This window comes from Balaenoptera physalus (genome assembly GCF_965194825.1).
Source record: "Balaenoptera physalus genome assembly, chromosome: 1".
NCBI lineage: Eukaryota > Metazoa > Chordata > Mammalia > Artiodactyla > Balaenopteridae > Balaenoptera > Balaenoptera physalus.
The window spans coordinates 65501769-65522034 of record NC_138882.1 but is presented as its reverse complement, the minus strand read 5'-3'; the positions used below and the strand labels follow the sequence as shown (position 1 = coordinate 65522034).

The following is a 20266-nucleotide window of genomic DNA, read 5'->3' as shown; positions in this document are numbered from 1 at the left end:
CGCATTTCATGGTTGAGGACACTTTGGTTCAGAGAGGTTTCATAACTTGCTCAGGAATAAGTGGTAGTTCTGGGACTGGAACCATGTAGTCTGACTGAAGCCCAACCACACTGGGCATCTTGCCTCTCTGGAGTCTAGGAGCAGAGACAGTATGGAGAGACAGGAGAGGAAGACAAAAAGGAAGAGCCCAGAGTAGAAAATGCTCTTCGGTGTGCCATAGGCAGTGTCATCTGAGGCACGGTCCTACCTTACAGCCTACCTTATCAGGACTGCACAGTGGGATGGAAGCAAATGACCCACCTCCAATATTCTCTGTTCCCAGAGTAGGGCAAATACCATAAAGAAACCATATGACTGCATGCACCTCTGGAGAAAATCCTGCTTTCTGCACTCTGGTCATGTTACCCTGGCTGTGGACAGAGCCCCCCACACAAGCATGTACATGGAAGATTAAAATATCATCTTCCACAGACTCTAATCACAGCCCTGGCACTGAAGACTGGGAAGACGCCCACACATCCATTTGCAGGTGCACTGGTTTTCTATATGAGAACAGGATGGGCAGTCCACATTCAGCTCCAATTGTGGAATTACTTAAAAAAAAAATTAATCTCAGCACACGCTTTTTAGTACACCTTCTCCTGGAGGTTAGATCCATAATCCCTACGCAGAAGCAATTATTAGCAGAAATGATTTTATTTATCAAGCTACACACTCTTCCATCTCTGCAGAGGTGTTTACATAGTACAGACAGTTCACTTAAAATGCAATTATCCCACAGAACTGCTATGTCTGTTCTGAGGCAGTTATGTCTGATGGATGAAACACAGGGCTGGGACATGGGGAACTGGGCATCTTGTAGGCATACCGCTAGATTTACTGAGGGACCTCAAATAAGTGGTGACCTATCCAGGACTCAGTTTTCATGTCTGTAAGATACAGCTAATACTTTTCACCTTTTAAATAATCTCATAGGGAAAAGACAAATATATAAACCAAAAAGAAAAAGAAAAAAGAAAGGAGACAACAAAGACCAAATCAGTGGAGCCCTTTGAGTTCTCTGTAATTATTAGGGGCAGCTCAAATGACACCTCATCCAAAAGGCTTTCTTTTTCTCTAGCTAGAAAAAGTTCTCTCCCTTCTCTCTCTATCCGACTCCTAACTTACAAATCATTTGCTTTGAACTTCCATCATGGCCCTTAATATATTCTCATTGGTTTCAAATGATTTGTATAAATGTCTAATCTTCCCAAAGATTCTTGAGGGAAAAGAATGCTTATCATTCTAGCTCAGTGTAAAGCCCAGGATGGTGCGCTATACATAGTATGCACTTAAATGTTTGCTTGAGCTGAACTGGTGCCAGCCTGGGGCTGGGGGTAGGGTTAATGCTTTCTTTAGAAAGAGTATTTTCAGTAGTTTCCCTGTCTAGATTGTAAACTTCCTCAGGTCAAGGACCAGTTCTGTTTATCTCTGCATCCTGAGCACCTAGCATAGAACCTGACACATTGCAGACACTCAAAACACATGTGTTTGTATGAATGAATGAATGAAAATCAGGAATAAAAACTATATCACAAAGAATTACAAAGTAAGGCAGAAAAGGCCATGTGATGGGTTTGTTGGAGAATTTTCACCAGGAAGGGGAAGGCTTGAATGGTAGCTTGAGGGAGCAGCAAGGTTTAGGTAAGTTTTGTTGTTTTATTGACGATTATTTTTCAGTAAAGAGAATGAGCATGTTTATAGGCATTAGGGAAGGGTCTACTCTACCTGCAGCTGTGGCTTTATCTAGGTGTTCTTAATATGTGAAGCACTGTATAGCAAACATTCAGTAATACTGAGATAAAGGGGGGAAGAGTATTGCTATAGGGAACAATGTACCAGCTGTCCCCTGGCAATGAGAGATGGCGGCCATCCTGAGCAACAGCTGGAAACTGCTCCCTTATCTGCAACTTGGACCGGCGCTTAGATTGCTTTCTGTGTCATTATAACAAATTGCACTCCTCATTATGAGACAGATTTGATCATGTATGCATAGGCTATCATGCCCCTGAAAAGTTACAGTAACTATTCACAGCCTCAAATGACGATGGCAGCTTTGCCTTTCAGTACTGGCATTATAAAGAGACACCACTGTACTAGATACTTTCAGCTTTGATTTCTCAGTCACACCAGCTCATGACTTCAGAAATCTTAATCCCTGTACTTTGTCAAAAAGGACAGAGGCAGAGTATTGATGTCTAGACTTTAGAGGCATCATCCGTTTGGTTTCAGTAGCTAAAAAGCTAGGCACTTCTCCCTTTAAGAGGTGTTGGTTTTCCTTTTTTAATTGAAAGCTGTATATTCGATGGGTGGCACACTATAACTAATTCTCTCATCGTGGTAGCACCTGGCTCTGTGTCACATATATGCTCAGGAGCACAGAAAACCGTTCTTGATCCCTCCAAGCAGATGAGACTTTTCCTTCTCTGAGCTGGCATTAGAGAACAGTCTTATCATATGCTCCTTTCTATTTTTCACTCACTTTATTTCCATTCACAAGCCCCCAGAAACCACTCTGCTGGACTGTAAACTCGAGAGAAAATTGGTATGCATTCATTAAATTTTTCTTGATTTGAAAATAAATAGAATGGTGTCAGGCCGATTTTTATCTGTAATTTGTCTGAAGATCAGAGAACTCTCTGATGTGTGGCAATATTTTAATAAGAAATGTCCTACATTATTGGCCAAAGACCAGCATTTTTTGGAAAACGACTTTTTTCCTGGTGATATTTTAGTTTAGGGTCGATGGATGATTTATTTCCCTTTTGAAGTTCAGTCTGGTCCACGTCCTTTGGTTGGTGTGGATTTTCATACTTCAGCTCCTCTAATTTATTAGCCTTGCCAACTTTGATTTTTACAGGAGAGGGACTATTGGGATATTCATTTTGATGCCAAACTATAATTTCAAAAATTCTTATTGTTAAAAGATTTGAGTTGATACTTCTGACCCAATTAAGGCTCAACTATTTTTCAGCTAATTTCCCCTTTAAAGCCAAATCCAATTTGTAAAACTTGCAAAAGAAGTCTGTAAGGCAGATATCCATGGATATAGCCTTGTTCTTCCTGTCCTATCTTAATAAGCTAAGGAAGGCTGTTTATGGATAATGGAACAGCTGCCAGATTCCACCCCCAGGGTGACAGCAGCTCAGTTGTGGGAGAAGTGATGCTTAAAATTTGCATATTCTCTGTATACATACAGTAGGCATATATATAGACACACATCCTTATTAGTTTGAAAAATGACATTTCAGAACCCTACTTGCCTATTCAATTCTTTTGCAAGAAGGATGAGTGGAGACCAGGTAGATGTGAAAATAAAATGGATTCAAGCAAGGGAAAAGATAATTGCATTAATCAAGGTGGGAGATGATGGTGGCAATGACTAGGATAGTTGAGTAGAGATGGACCAATTCAAGGTTATTGTGAGGTCCAATCTGAAGGACTTGGTGACCAGCTGGATGAGAGAAGTAAGGGAGAGGAAGAGATAAGGATCAAGTCCCTGCTTCTGGTTTGGGCTACTAAGTAGATAACGGTGCCATCCACTGACAATAAGAAATGTAGGAGTTGGTTTGAGGTTGAGAAACAGCAGATTAATTCCATTTCCTAGATAGAGGTTGAGCTGGAAATGCCTGTAATACATTAAGATGGATATGTCCAGAAGGCAGGTGGATATATGGGACTGAGGAACAGGAGAGAGGATGGAGATAAAGACTGGCAGCCATCAGCATATAGATGATGACTGAGGCCATGGACTAGACGAGATTTCCCAGGCACAGGACCTTGCACAAACAGGAACACCAACATCTGGGGGATGTGCACAGAAAGAACAGCCAGCATACAGTGAAAACGGTAGGAAAAACTACAAAGTACAGTGTTGAGGAGGGCAAAGAAATATGAGTGTGTTGTCAGGGGTGGCAAGTGCTTTTGAGAAGTCAAGGGGGCAAGCTTTGAGAAGCATCCATTGGAGTTACCAATAAGGCGATCTTGGCAAGAGCTGGTCTTTGGAGTGGTGAAAGCAATAGCAAGACAGAAGTTAGTTGAGGAGAGGAAATGGAGACATTAAAGATTCAAAACTCTATCAGGGAGTTTGGCAGTGAAGAGGATAAAGTGGATAGGGAAGTAGCATCAGAGGAATGTAGGGTTTTTGCAAATTGTTGTATTTTAATGGGAGAGATACGAGTGTGTTTTGAATGCTGATAGGAAGGAGTCGCTAAAGAAGGAAAGGCTGGAGACGTGAGGTGGGAATGGGGTGGGGTATGGAGATTCAGTAGAGAGAACCTTGACAAAGCTGAAGGGGATGGCTCCGGAGCAGGACAGGAGGAGACAGTCATCTTTTTTTGTAACAGAGGTAACAAACAAACATAGCAGGTAGCTGCTATGAAGAATGGGAGAAGGAATCAGGGTGCCTCTTATCTCTTGCCCATTCGGTAACTAACTGGCTATACTATACATAGCTCATCAAAGATGCCTTTTCAACTACACAGAGTGTTCAAAAGAGTATTGTGTACAAATGTAATCTGAAAAATTACTGTTGCTAGATGATTACCCTAAAATTGAAGTAGCATAAAAATAAAAAATAGGCTAAATTTACATCTTTATAAATCAGCATTTCTTAACACTTCTAACATTCTTTAAAGAACAATCTACATGGAACAGTGGCTTAAACCATTTTTCTTAAAGGAGAAATAGCCAAATGCCATCAGTACTTCTGGCCATGGGACCATGAGTACAGAAATGTGCCCAGTGAGGATCATGAAGAACTCACTCCTGACTCAACGAGCCAGAAAATGATCACATGAGCCAGACTAGCTTGGCCAACACTGGTTGTGCATTCTCCCCTTTTCCCCTGCTAACAGAATCCTGACTTTGTTCATTTCCAAGGTGAATAGGTGTTTTGGCCTAAGAGATGAGTCTTGGTTGGTCCAAGCCAATCTGGTTTAAGAATGGAGACAGGACACAATTCTTGCCAATAAAACTACATGGAGAAGTCTGCTGGAAGGGGAAGAGGCTTCTGGAAAAGTTTTCCTCACTCTTGAGAAAAGGAGCACAAGGAAGGAGCATAACTTTTCCATCTCTGCATGCATTTAGTATCTGGGACTGTGGCAGTCATCATGGAATCTGGAGGGGAGCCAGCCCGGGAGGACAGAGGATGCACTCAGGATGCCAGAACAAAAGATGGAAAGAACTAGGTCCTTCAGTGATACCACCTGAACTGTTCCATTAACCAACCCCAGAACCACCTTACCTTGGAATTTCCTGCTATGGGAAATAATATTTTTTTTTCTATTTTTTAAGCCACTTCTAATTGCAGTTGGTTAGTATGGCAGGATGGAGCCAAAATGACTGAACTGCATGCAAAAGCAGGAACTGGAAACAGGTTGAAAACAGGAGAGAAGAAGTATTTGCCATTCTATGAATAAGAGTCATTTTATTATGAGAATCCATTCAATAAAAAGTAAGAGGGAAAGGGTTCTGATGGGAAGGAAGGAGACAGAAGATTGGGGGCAAAAGGCAAGCTGCAAACAGAGCATGAGACAAGTCCTATTAATGCCTCTTTTGCCCACTCCGTCCTTCGGGGAAATGGACTGTATTGTCTTTATCTCTCTAATACCCTGTGTGTCCTTGATCATTAACTTTTACTTCTCAGTCTGTGACTCATTCCCAATCTCAGACGTCAGAATTCTGCTAATAGTTCCTGAGAGAGAAAAAACACAAATACCAATTACTCACTGAGGATATCCAGTCCTTCCAGGGTGGAGCACTGACAGTTCATTAAATGGACTAGACATTCGTCCTTGCTCCCCACTGAAGGCCATCCAGATACCTCCAGGGGAGAAATGTCTGTTTCATCAACCCTAGTGGCTCATTCACACCTAGGGATTTAAAAATCACCTCCTAAACATACTACATACACAGTTCTAACCTTTACTACTCTGTAGTCCTGTTCAGATGCCTCCAGGAAAGCTACATTTTAATGCCTCTATACTCCTCTACCCCTGCCTATAACCTCGAATTCATCATGCCCTCAGTGGGGCTAATCTTCATCCAAATAAACTCTCCTTACCAGTTATCTCATTTCTGTCTAGGATATGCACCACTAGACAACTGGGCTCATTTTGAAGCCTCCTAACATCTAACTGCTTGCTCTTTCAAAGCATCTCTCAGATTCATCCACTCATTTCAATGCCCATTGTCTCCATCATAATCCAGACACGCACATGTCCCACTTCGATCACACCTCAGCTCAAGGTCTCTGATTCTACTCTCGCCTACTTACCACTCGCTTTGTCAACACGTCACCTCTCCACTCAGGAACCTGCCTGCAGTGGCTCTCATCTGCTATGGCACCAAGCCCCAGCTCTTCCGGGAGGGGTTTCAAGGCCCTCCCTAATCTGGCTCCACCATATTCTTCCACTGTCTTCCAGTCAGACAGACAAGCTAGACACTGTCAAATACACACACTGTGTTCTCTGAGCTCTGGGCTTCCACCCTGCTGGCCTGTGTGTGTCTCTGCTTTCCTAATCCTTCTCATTCCTCTAGGCCCAGCTCTAATCTCCCCTCTTCCCTGAAGACTTTGTAACCATCCCAGCTCTTTCTCCTTTGAACTCCCAGTACCATATGCTTTAGCATCTGATTGTCCCACTAAAGGTCCATTTTCTTTCCCTGGCTGGGCCACACTGCTTGTTAGACAAACCTTGTCCTACACTTCTGAGTGTTCCTCATAGTACCTGGTAGAGTCCTGAGCGCCAGGTAGGGAAGAGATAACTATTTATTAATTGAATGGTCAACATGCAAGGGGTACACCTTGCCTCTTTTTCTTATAATTTTAGTTATTGAGGAGCCTGGGAAGAAAGCAAGGGGCAGCTATGTCCTGCAGCCCTTGGAAAGCCTGGCATGCATTCCAGGAGATATCTGATACAGCTGGCAGGCTCCCATTCCCAGAACGGAGATAATCATTGTCCAGAGAAGCGTCACCAAACTGATGGTTCTCATCAGCAAGGAACCAGAGTGGAAGCGGACAGGAGCACGGGGCAGGGCAGCGGGAACTAGATTTACCACTGTGGCTTCCTCCAGTGGAGTCACTTGGTGCCAGGGGAGGTGGATGCGGCTTGTCCCTCAGCACGCCAGACGCGGGGGCTCCTCCCAAGGGGACAGAGGGGATGGAGTACGGGCCGGGGACACCGGAGACAGAGGGAGGGAACCCGGCCTTTGCTGCTTTCCCTGCTTCATACACTGTGGAGGGAGATGAAGAGCAAGAGAGATTACATCATCCCACCCTCCACAACCCTCACACCAAAAATTCCTGAGGGTGTGCTTGAGGGAGCTCCTGGATGTATGCTCCGGCGCGGGCGTGTGTGTGTGTGTGTGTGTGTGTGTGTGTGTGTGTGTTCTACTAGTCCTGAATTGATTCATTGGAACCCCTCTCCCCCACTCTCTTGGACTCCTCCAGCGATGACATAAGGAATTACAGTGTTTAGTAGTACCTGGCAACTGCGTAATTAAGCAGTGCTGGGAGCTGTCACAGCAGCCTCCCCTGTGACAGCAGCAGCCCACTCTGAGCCACGTTGCTGCAGGCTGCCTCAGCCCCTCTGGAGGAGGCCTAGCACTGGGGCTGCCCAGGGCTGCTTCCAGGAGGCTCCTAACCTCTTCTAGAGAGGCAAAGCCAGCTATGTGCTGACACACGGCCCCGCTCTGTGAGCCCAAAAGCAGAGCAAACAATCTGACTCCTCGCGCGGAAACTGCTGTGTTCCTAAGGATACGAAAGATACACATGGTGTCTCTCTCCTTCAAGACGTTTATGGCAGGGTGCCAAACTTACTGCCTATATGGGCTTGGCCAGGGAGGTAAAATTGTGAATCCCCAAAGGAGGACTAGTTCCTTTGTGGACCATTTTGTCATAGGAGTAAATACAACTCATCTGTGTCTGGATGGGACCCAAAGGCTGTGGTTTGCACACGCTGTTGGTAAACAAGAGGAGTTCTCTGCACGCACAAGGCATGACCAGAGAAGGTTTTCTGTAGTTTGGATGCCCGAGGAGAGGGCAAAAGCCTTACTCCGCAACCTCACCATCCTGAACCTGCCCTTCCTTTCAGCAATAGTGTCAGTGAGGATTCCAAATGCAGGGGTGATAGGTGTAAATCAGAAGCATGGAGAGGTGCCTGTAGGTGAGAAGGCAAACAAGAATGGTCATCTCAGGAAGCCGGGGGCTCCCAGCAGAGGAGAGTCTGGAACGATCGCTTTTGGGGTGGAGAAGGCGCTCAGGGCACATAACTGTCTGATGGAAAGGTGACGTTTCTTTTGATCACTCTGCGTCTCCACACTCATCACTTTACTCACAGGCCTGCGGGCAGCAGCAGGAATCTGGGCAACAGGGGCAGCGGATGTAGCAACAGCAGCTGTGAGGGCAGCACTGGCACCAGCAGATCCCCACCAGGACGAAGAAGAGGAAGACTCCCAGGATCACCAGGCCAACAAACACCCACTCTGGAAGGACGCACAGAGAAACCCACACTCGAGGCGGCACCCTCTCATCGGTGTCTCCCTGGGAGACGAGTGAGTGGGAGGGACCTGGGGGAAGACAGTATCTCGTAACAGGGCACAGAGCCCCCAGACTACGGAGGAACTCTGAGAGTGAGAGGTGCAGACCCTCCCAGGGCTGGGGCGTGGAGAGCAAGGAAGGTCACCGGGGTCATACTGAGCACACATAACGACCAGTACCAAGTGATGGGGGAGTTTTAGGGCCCCTTCCTGGAGAAAGGGCTCACCTTACCAACTGTAGTGTCAGAACAAGTATGGGACAAGAGCAGAGATTCCTGGCTAGGTAGAGGGGAACTTTGCTTGCTGAGCTATAAAGTGGTGGGTTCTGTGAATTCGTATCTTTTGTAGCCAAGTTAATCTTGTCCCTAAAAGTGTAAGTCCTGAGAAGAAGTTCTCTATGTCTCTATGGTCTAAATCAGAACATATTTAGGTGGTCCAGGTCCCTTGTGTATTCATCTGCTTTCCCTACTGACTGCCTCTTAACATCTTTCCTGTACTCAGCATCAGGGCTGAGATCAAAACCCTTTGCTAAAGAAAACTAGAGACACAGGCTCCGAAGAGAAGAAACTGTCCCCGTTCCCCAAGAATGGTTTGATCACACTCCAGCTGACCACGCTACACAGCCAGCATAGCCACGGACTAAAGTGGCTCAGGACCGTGGTGGCTGGGAAGGCTCTCACGTGTATATCTGACCGTGTTTGTTAACGTCTGCTATTTTCACAGCTCTGCCAGAGGCTGAACGTGAATTTAATTCATTTGCCCATCCAAGAGCTTAAGAGAAAGGAAACAAATCCATTTGGCTTAGATAAAAATGACTGTGGCCCTGGAGTGACCTGATGTCATGCTTTTGGGACTTGGCTATAGGATCCAATGTCCCACTGGGCCTGGGACGGACTGGAATGAGCCATGATTTCCTTTCAAAGCAAAAGATTAAAGCAATTCATTTTGATTGAAAACCATCTCCCAAAAATCCCTTTGCAATCAGCTTCAAGTACACACTGTTTTGTTTGAATTTTAGTTATTAAATATTCCTTCATTGAAATGGAACATTCAGTTGGAGCTTGAGAATATGATATTTTGGTTATATAAAGGGTTTTGTGATAATGATAAAGTTATTTGACCTTTGTTTAGAACATAATTTCCTCAGAGAGAAAACAAACAACTTAGGTTTCCTGAATGGTCCTCCTCACTCACCCATCAGAAAGAAACACATTCAAAATAACCAGGTCACCCTCTATTCAGGAAGGAAGTGAGAAGGCCTTGTGCCCAGCTAGAATGTTCTGGAGAGCATTCTTGCTGAGGACAGTACATAGCTGAGGGCTTTGGCCTGTGCCTTAGCACTAACATAATAACACAATGCGGCCTGAGATAGATACAGGCCCTGAGGATGAGATGAGCTGTGTGGTATGGTGACTACAACTCGGGTCAGGCAGTCAAGGATAAAAGACTGGCAGGTTACCTTGGAGAAACAAAGAATGTTATCCATGAAAGGATTCTTGCAGTCAAAAGGGAGAGAAATTCAGGCGACCAGGACCAGATATGAAAAATACAGTAACTTTTCCTTGGGACTGCGGGATATAACATCTAGTGTGAAGCAATGCAGTGTAACATTGTTTTTTTTGTGATGAGCAAATGCGTACAAATTGACAGAACTCTGGATAAGGCGGATCACAAAGAAATATCTGTTTGCGTCCTTGGGATCAACATCAGTAAAAAGAATGTCTGTATTTGGGTTGGCCAGCTAATGGGAAAGGATCAGGAGAATTCACGGAAGAATAATTAGTGAAGCTCAACTGTGAAGACTCTGGATGCTTCTTATAACCTGAATCAAGTCAAAACCAATCGCCAGGATTATTTTGTTTCTCTCTTTTGCTCTCAATTATTAAGCAGCTCTTAATCCTTTGGCAGAAGCTCTCCAAAGCAAGGCTGAATCGTATCCTTTCCTATTCCCTGCCTTTGGATATGTCCTCTCCCATAGTTCATTCTTGTTTCTCTCTAATCCTCCTTCCATGATGGGCTATAGTGCAGCATCAAACTGATGTTGGCTTGTCTAGCTGGTATGTTCAACAGAAGCTACATAAAAAGACAGAGGTGTACACTTGGTGCAGGTGTCCTTGACATAGGGTCCATGGACCCCAGCGACTTAGGGGGCCAAGAAGCCCCTGAAATTGTATACAAAGCAATGTAGATCTCTAAATGTGTACTTTTCAAGGGAGGAGGGGTGCATAGCTTTCATAAGGTTTGAAAAAATGTTTTGATAAAGTTATAAAAGGCAATTCAGAGTAACATGGCTGTACACTAATGAATGGGTAAACATAAAACTTAGGGAATAAGGAATGCAGATTAATAACCACTCTGTTAAGGATACTTATAGTTATCTGGGTGCAGCTGAGATACTGAGATTGCGAAAAGGCCTGCATACCTGACACTGAAGGACTGGGTCCCCATCTCAGCCTATTTTTAATTACCATTATTCTTTTAGGGCCTAGTAACAGAAGAAATACAATTTGAAGGCTCTTCCAATGGGCTTAATTCATCCTGGAAAATACCACAGACATATATAGACAAATGTACAAATAAATTAAAGGAGCAATTAGTAACTAATGCAGAGGCAAGACAGATGGAGGGATAGCAAATTAAGCAAATACAGAGTTAAATGACTGAATACCTGGCATAATCTCCACAGCAAAACTGGGCAAGAGATCAGCAAGCAGCCCTGTCCTGCCTAAAAGAAGTGGAAGGAAAAGAAGTAAAGAGGTTACTCCAAAGGAAAAACACAGACTGAAGCCTAGCTCCAGCCAGCACCATCCCTACATGGGGCCATTGATCCATGCTGTCTGTGTCATGACACGCACATCACTGGGCTGGGCTCAGTCAAGAGAATGACCTTCTCCATCAATCTTTGGCAGCCATCTAAGAACTCTGCACCTAAACCAGGCAGAAGCAGAAACAGAAATTTCTCTCCAACTGCTATAGAAGGAGGAAATCTCTGCTTCAAATGTGAAAAACCCTGCTTGAGCAGACTGACATATACCATCTCCATTCATTTATACATCCTACTCCACGTATATTATTGGAAAGTCAAACCCGTCTGTATCCAAACGTTCAACCTACATTTTCATACATCCATACACAGTCCCATGTCCATATAAAAACAAAAGTACATATTTGGTTTTAACTCAGAATTATCTCCCTACATGATTCTATTTATAGCCTAAAGATATTTCAATGATTAAAGTTTTCAAAGGCAAGGAAATGATAAAGCTAGATCAGTTATACACTCTTCGACACTCCTTCTGGCTTCAGAAATACTCTGTACATATGTATATGGTACGGCTTTTCCATATGGCACCCACAGCTGGCGTGGTATGGACCCAAGTGCCTTCTGCGTGATATGGCACAGAAGCTTAAGGGCTGGTGTCAGAACAGGTGCCCCTCGGGGCTCTGAGAAGCAAAGAGCTATGCAGGAAACAACACACTGGAAGAGTTTGGGGAGGAGGTTAGTCCTTTTAAAAACTAGCCTGGTTTATACAGAAAGAAGTGCTGAATGCTTCCACTATGTTCTCATATCCAGGTAAATATAAAGGCTGTAATAGGACTTCTGCCCTGTACCAGGTTCTCTCTATCACAGTGCAGCCCTGCTAAGAAACAAGTTGCACTAGGAAACAACTAGCAAACTTGCTTCCTTTGAGGCTTGTGATGGCAAAAGGTCACTATGGTTCCTAAGCCTACAACTGAATCTTACTTCACTTATGGGCATGACATATGCTTCTAGAACAGCTCTGTCCAGTAGAAATGTAATGTGAACGACCAGTAATTTTAGCTTTTCTAGTAATCACATTAAAAGTTTTTTTTTAAAAAAAGATGAAATTACCTTCATAATATTTTTACTTGTACCAATGTAGCCAAAATATTAATACTTCAAAGGCTCTGTAGCCACACATCACTATTAGAAAACACACCTCTAGGGGTCTGGTCTCTTTGGTTCATTAGAAAACAACTTTTCCTGTTGAAGTTTGTTGAGGTGCATTAGAGAAAAAGTTACCCATGTGTGTGGTTTATATTTTGAGTCTAAAGGTCATAGTTGGTCACTGATCCTCTCCTCTATCAAATCACCCCATAGAAAAGCAGCTCTGCCAAAAGTCAAAGAAAAAGAAGTTCTTCCAAGGCACTAGGAGAGGATGCTGCAGCAGGGGCAAGGTGTTAGGGAGTCAGGTGAAAGGGCTCTTTGCTCACTTTATTTTTCTTGGCTCTTCTCAACTATACAAGGCCAGTGTGGTAAAATGTGTCCCAGTCATGTTTCCTGCCTGGGTAATGGTCCCACATTTGAAAAGTTAATCAGTACCAGAGTACATTCCAAGGAAAAGAAAGCATGGAGTGGGCCACTGGGTTAACTCTGTTTTATTTTGTATTTAGTTATATTTTTGGCCACGCCATGCAGCATGTGGGATCTTAGTTTCCCAACCAGGGATCACACCCGTGCCCCCTGCAGTAGAAGGTGGTAGTCTTAACCACTGGACCGCCAGGGAAGTCCTGAAGTTAGCTCTGTTTTAGGTTTTGGCAAGAAGGGTTTCCTTCTTTCTGTCTTCCATCTTGTGCAGCTGACATGGTAAGAGTGGTTTGGTGCTTGCAAGGTCTCTTGCAAAGACAAGTGGGAGCCAAGTAGGTCATTGGAAAAGGGCATCTTGAAAGAGAGATGGGCTAGCCTTTGGCCTAAGCCAACATGAAAGGCTAGGAGGTTCCCCAAGGCTCACACGTGGTCTAGTCCAGTTCCCTAGGATAGGCGACCCGACAGGGATTTGGGGCCAAAGTCCAAGCAAGTGATTAAGAGCATGCATTGGTCTCACATGGAATGTCCTCTGTACAAATATCTCTTGGAAGCTCAACAAGGCAAGAGACAGGTGGTCAAGGATTTGGGAATTTGGGATCTTGGATATCTCTTAAAGGCATAATTAGTATTAATTACAGCCAACAGCCAATGATCAAGAAGTCAATATTAAAAAAAAAAGAAGTCAATATACTGTGCTTTTAGCAAGGCAGTTATCAGATGCTTACTTAATGGTGTTTTTTTTAATATGGACAATTAGTACTTCTAAATATATCTTATTGTATGTAGTAAAATGAGAAGCTTTTATTGTGTTTACTTTCTAGTTCTCAAGCCTACCACTGTTTTAAACATCCTTATATGTGCTGTAGCCCAAATCATTAATTACATTCATAAGAGAAATGTTATTGATGATATAAGCTATCGATTTGTATACAATTTCTCACAGGAAATTAGCTATGTGATAATAATTAACTATAAAAAAATCCATACATTCAAGGAGGATATGGTACTCACACATATTATACAGAGCATATTCTATTGGAGTAAGCAGTGCACTGGGAGTCAGGGTACTGAAGGCAGCTTTGACATTAGTTTACTCGGTGACCACTATGGACAGATTACTTCCTCTTTCTAGGACTCAATTTTCTCATTAGTCAAATGAAGCGGTTGAATGAAGAGATCCATAAATAGCGAGACCATACATCTTGGTTTGTCTGGGACAGTCCTGGTTTATGCCTGTTGTCTTGGTGTAATTATTAATAGCACCCCTTTTAATTCCAAAGTGTTCTAATTTGGACAATTATTTATATGGTCACCCTATCCATAACATTTTCAGTTCTCAAATCTGATACTCAGTGATCAGAGTTGCAAACTCAATTCCATATATTTATACGGACAGTAGATAATGCAAATAAGTGCAGCTGGTCAAATGTAATACAACTGGGAGCAGCTGGGCGTGTGGCAAATGGCATCTTGTGTCTGTAGGGGCTGCTTCTACGCACCTCTAGCCAATTGTTGCCTCACAGAAATGTGTCTTCAGGGTTGCAAATCTTCCTATTTTTCAAGATTAGTCAGACCCCAGATTTATATGTGAAATATCCTGATTTTCAAATGTTGGCAACTGATTCATAGATTTTTAAAAATCACTGGACAAGCCATACACAATATGTTTTGGGACTGTATAGAACCCAGAGGTCATGTGCTTGCAACCACTGCAGGATATATATACACAGATATAATTATGATGGATAAAACACACAAGCTGGATTTCCACACATGCTGTTTAGAACAACACCTTGATGGTGTTCTGACACTACTTCTGCACACAGAATGTTAGTGAATATAAGCTCTAGGCAGCTATGTTCAAATTAAAATCTGAAAGCAACAGTATGACATACCAAATTGTTAGCCCCTATTTCTGGGGCACTGGAATGGGCATCATGGAAGAACAATGAAGGGGCTTTCATTTTTTAGATTTTATTTACACGTCTAATTGAAAAAGTTAAAATAAGAAGCGTGGACAGGAGATTCACAAAGCTTGTCACTCCAACAGAAAGACATACATCAAGCTTCTCATTCTCCCTGAAGCAACGGCCAATAGCTGACACTTCAGAAGATGGTGAAGCCTTCCCATAATGCACCCGTGTAGTGTTAGCCCCAGGGTGGTGTGGGTGACAGACTTTGGCAGTAAAATGGGTAAAATTAAATGTCTTCAGAATTCAGAACATAGTAGGAGTTTGGGGATAGCAGATTATACCACTATGTTATGTCAACAGTAGAGAGGGAGAGAGAGAGCAAAGCTCTCTGGCTTTTATACCATGACCTATATTTTCCTCGAGCTAAAGGCATTTTAAAAAGTGAATTTATGCTGGAATCCTATATTTCTAAAAGTCATTTTGCTTCCAGCTTCTTGCTTAACAATTCCTAAAAACTGCTGTTGCCAGTTAGAAATGCTCTAACTTTTCTTCCTATTCTACTCTATTCTATTCTGTCACATCCAATGAAGGTCTGATGTTAGAGAGTCCAAACAATTGCAGTAAATACATTCCAGATTTCAGCAGCACTTTACCAACACTTGTGAATCACTGTCATTCTTCCAGGATTCAGTTAGAGTGGCAATTACAAGTCACTTTAATGTCTAAGAAAAGGATGGAAAACAGACCCAGCAAATAGAAAGCCACATTCACTCTTTTCAAACCCCAGCTCAAACTATGAGTAGAAAATAGTTTTCATGTAAGCACTCCAAACAGTTTTCCCCAAACCTTGCAGAATCCATTACTTTTAAGAAATTTCCACATGAATAGACCAAATGAATCAGGCATACTACTAGTTTGTACATGCACACATGCAAGTGTCAGTATCATCCCATATCGTCACAAACATCATAGCCCAAAACATTCATGTATTTTGGGTTGAATGACGAGGGCAGAAACAATCATTTTGAATAAAACAACTTACAGATTTTACCTATATAATTCCCTATTTCAGCTGTTTTCTGCCACTGACACCTTGAAGTTATCCCCAACTGAACTCTTGGTACATATTCCTGAGAACAAGCTCACTTCTGGAATGTCTCCAATTCATTCATTCAACAAAGAAATGTATATTGTGCCTGGTGGAGACGCAGAGAGGAACAAGACTTGATTCCTATGCTTGAAAGCCTCAGGCTCACCCATGCAGCTTGTCCAGCAGCGTGAGGCTAAGAACTCAGCTTTACTTCTCTGCTTCTGGGTCACATGACTTACCAAGGTCAAAGGGCTTTCTTCCTGCCAAGTCCCCTGTTTTCATTAGCTTTTTTTTTTCTTTTTGCATTTTTGACATCAGGTTCCCCCAGTCATGAGGCCTTCCCCCAGAGACACAGTCCTTGCCTGGTTTCCCACTCCTCTCCTACCCATGGCATTATCTTCACATATTTCACAACAAACCATGTCCCGGTGACACTTCCCCAAGGGTCTGATACCCTTTTCTTGGCCAGTCAGGCCCTCAATGCAGGATGTACTTACCTTCTTTACTAAGATAACCAGCTAACGAACTTCTCAATCTTCTGCTTCACTCAAATTCTTACCACACACAGTGTACAAGACTCTGAAATATGTTCCGACAGAGCCGTGTAAGAATACTGCCCTGAGAGGCTGCGTCCTCCTCCATGCTCCCGGCTTCAGGAGAGCACTTGTCTCTCAGCTGCCGTGATTCCTTTACACGTGCCTCCACTAGCAGGATGGAAACCCCTCTGCATCCCCAACAGCGTGGCATGAGGCGGCACCTCACCCGTCAGGACCTTGAATTCTTCCCAGTAGTAAATCCCCATTGTTTTCTATGCTGGGCTTCTGGCTGGACTTCTGATTTACTGCTCACGTTCGTGCCTTTTATCCAGCTCAGATGGACTCTTAATGAGCGTATGAAGGAGGCATTCATTCATTCAGCACTACTCTATGTACTGGAGAATGTTTAGCACCCCTGCACTCAGGGCTCAACGCCAGGAACGTCCTCTACTCACTGGAATATCCCCAAATGCCATCTTGCCATCTCAGGGGATTGAAGCACCACCTCATCCCACCCCTACAAACTGAAAGCCACGAAGCTAGGGTATTTTCAAGGCAGCCATTACAGAGCGATACAATATGCGCCCCAAATTGGTTTTTGTCTCTAGTCTTAAAACTTAAATCCAAGCTCTGATCATTAGTCCAAGTTCTAGATGTAGGACAAACTTGTTTTCAGATCCTAGATCTGCTACTCAATTATTTGATGACAAAAGACACATTATTTAATGCATTGGACCTTATGAAAAGAAGGGAAAACAATACTTCCTTTGTCCTTGTGATGTCAACACTGCTGACAGCATAGTTATCTCCATTCATTTCTTTGAAACGTACTAACTTGGAGTCCTTTTCAGTTTTGCCAATATATCATACAAATGAACCTTCTGTTCAGGATGATCTAGAATGGTTTTCTTCCCCAGCTTCTTGAGATTCCCTTCTTTTCCCTTCTGCTTAATGCACATCTTGGCTTCATCCCACTTCCAAGCTTTCCTAAGATGCCCTGGATCCGTTTTCAGGGATGTACTGTATCCACCCCTGATCTCTCAGATCCTAACGCTCTAAAAGGTTTCTCTCCTAAGTCTTTGAGGAGAGCAGATGTTTTTCTCTGGTCCTTTTAAGTGTAAAGTTGTTTCTGTGGCTGTTTGGAATCCCCCCAAATAGGAAATTTCCCAAGGGCACACACATCCCTGTTTTTATTCTATATTCCTATGGCAACCATGCATTCAATAAATAAAGATTATGATTATCCATCACAAATGTGGATATAGCCTCCCTTTCTTTTATATGTAAACTATGTATTTAAGCATTTCATGTGTGTACTTTTTCTTTTTTTGTCCCTTTCGTTCTGGCTCACTTTAAATTATAGTGAATAATTCTTACAGTGAATTCTCTCCACAAAATGAGTAGTATCAGACCATCTGCAATTAACTGTTAATAAATGCTTCAGGCTTTTCGGCAGTGATTATAAGCTTGGCCTAAGGCACTGACTTCTATTCACACAGAATTCTAAAATCAGATTGTATTGCCAGAAAGGATCTCGGAGGTCATCTAATCCATAACCCACTCCATGTTTTCAGGAACCTGAGGCTCAGAGAGCTTAAGAATCTTACCCAAAGTCACACAGCTGACTAATAAACCAGGAGTAGAACCTGGGTCTACTCACCCCCATCCCTATCTTTTTTCCCCAGTATCTCACTCCCCTTCAAGCTTTGCTTATTCTTAATTTAGAAATGTTAGACATGTGCAGCATTTCTAATCTCCTAGTATCTGCAGTGAGCAACACAGAAATTTGTGTCTGTGGCATTACTGCTCTACTTACATAATTAAAGTATAATGTTTGGATATAGGAGTGTTGGAGATGGTTAACAATTTCAGCACCTTTTAAAGCTGTGACCAGAAAATGATTACTGAATACATCATAACACAGTATGAGCTAATTAAAAGGCATTCACCATGCTGCTATAAACTAATAAACAATAATAAAAATGATTGCAAAGCACTCTGCCTTTGCAAAGTGCTATAGTGATCCAACCCCCTAGCCCTCAAGAGTGAGTAGCTGCAAAGTGTTATTAGTAATATAACGTGCTTAACTTGGCCTGAGATGAAATGACTAAGACATTTAGATTTGATTCCAAAATGATGTGGAGCAGGGTGGGATTTAATGCAAGGAGGAAATTGAGTTTCTTGGTGCCCAGTGTGATTTCCTGAGCTCCCTGTGCTCCAACCATCAGACCTGCACAGACACTTCAGATGCAAAGATATCAAGAACGGCTAGTTTCTTTAACCCAAAAAGCCCAGGCGGTCCACAGCAGACACGGAGGGGCACACAGCTTGGTAGGTCTCGGATTACCAGAGTTCCTGCCCTTTCCTCCGTGGCCAGCCCCCTCTCGGTGTGAAGGGCTTGGGCATGGAGCATTTCCCAGAGCAAATTCTGAGGCACTGCACCGTGTGAACTCAGACCTGCACAGTTGAATAGCGAGCGGCAGCTGGCTTTGGAGAAAAATGCCATGGCTGTCTCCTGACCGGCTTTCAAGGGCTGCCATTCTTTCCAGGGCTGAGCCGATTTTCGCCGACACCCGCTCTCCCGCGGGCCTCCAGGGCCACCCCTCTGCGGGGCCCGTCCCCTCCCTCCCGCGCACCGGCTTCGCATTTTTGCCGCCTCCCGGCTCTGTCGACTACAATGCGGCCGGCGGGCTGACCCAGCTGCTCCAGCTCCCGCCTGGGTAACCACGGCAACCGCGGGCTTCAGGAATGCTCACTAATTGAAGGGCGAGTTTCCTCCCACAGTGATGAGCAACAAGTGAAGCAAAAATAGTGAGGCGGGATAAAGGCTTCGAGGGAGCAGGGGGAGGGAGGGGAGAGCAGCCACAGAGCGAGACTGGGTGGCTGGGGGTGAGGGGAGGGCAAACAGCGCCTTCAACACCTCGTTTGTTCTCTTCACAACCCAGGGCAGTGAAGAACCTTAAAGGACATCGTTTACCCGTCAGAAACCTCAGCACACGTTTTTCAGTGAACAACTGTTACTGCAAACCACCACCTCTTTGCTGGGCCCCTTTGCTTCTAGTAAATGAATGGAGATGTGCACATCCCTAGGTCCCCATAATTAGAATGCCAGCTAACATCCAGGGTGCAGCAGGTGAAGGTGAGCTGAAACTAATTGGATCCCAGCTCCTCTGGATCTTCTGTTCTCTTCAATCAAAAAAAGAACTTTCCAGGTGATCATCTCTAAAGATGGGGTGACCATCACACCAGTATGCCTGTTGTCTTGACATAAATTATCAAAAGTCTCCCCTTTTCACTCTCAAGAGTATTCTAATTTGGACAATAAATTATAAGCTCACACTATCAAAAGTCTTTCCAGGCCCATCCAGATCCTAATCCAAATCTCAGGTGTTCCCCAAACCCTTCCAGACTTCATCAAATGGCCTGTGTGACCTAATCCTTATATTTAGGTTAGGTAGTAAACACCCTGTAATTAACTGAGAAACGGGGGCTTCCGACAGCTACCAAAACATAGCAACCAAAAGTTGGCATGCTGGGACAGAACACCCTGAAACCCACTAGCAGGAAGATTCCCACAGGGCCGATTAGGGTCACCACTCGCAAGGCACTGCACAGATGTCACTGAGAAAACATGAATCTATTAGTAATAGGATTGCCAATTAACAGATGGCTCATTAAAGCCTCTGCTCATGGAATGGGCTAAAAGAAAATCAGCTCTCTAGGAGTCGTCCAGGAACACAGAATTCCCTAAAGAGGGTTCCCTCAAATTAGGGATGACATCCTGGCAATGAGATGTGGGGGATAGGAAAAGGTAGGAGAA

General features: G+C 43.7%; 1 protein-coding gene across 5 annotated transcripts in view; it reads right to left on the bottom strand.

Moving 5' to 3' along the window:
* Window positions 1-20266, bottom strand: part of ILDR2 (immunoglobulin like domain containing receptor 2) — a 58214-nt gene that overhangs the window by 11749 nt on the left and 26199 nt on the right. The window contains exons 4-6 of one of the 5 annotated variants that reach the window (XM_082438100.1): window positions 11246-11302; window positions 8377-8523; window positions 7096-7272 (exon numbers count right to left, since the gene is read on the bottom strand). The exons of 1 other annotated variant lie outside the window; for it this stretch is intronic. In XM_082438100.1, the coding sequence (XP_082294226.1) occupies window positions 7096-7272; window positions 8377-8523; window positions 11246-11302 (381 nt within the window). The remainder of the gene's footprint in view (window positions 1-7095; window positions 7273-8376; window positions 8524-11245; window positions 11303-20266) is intronic. 3 more of the 5 variants (XM_082438102.1, XM_082438099.1, XM_082438101.1) reach the window with 3 other exon arrangements.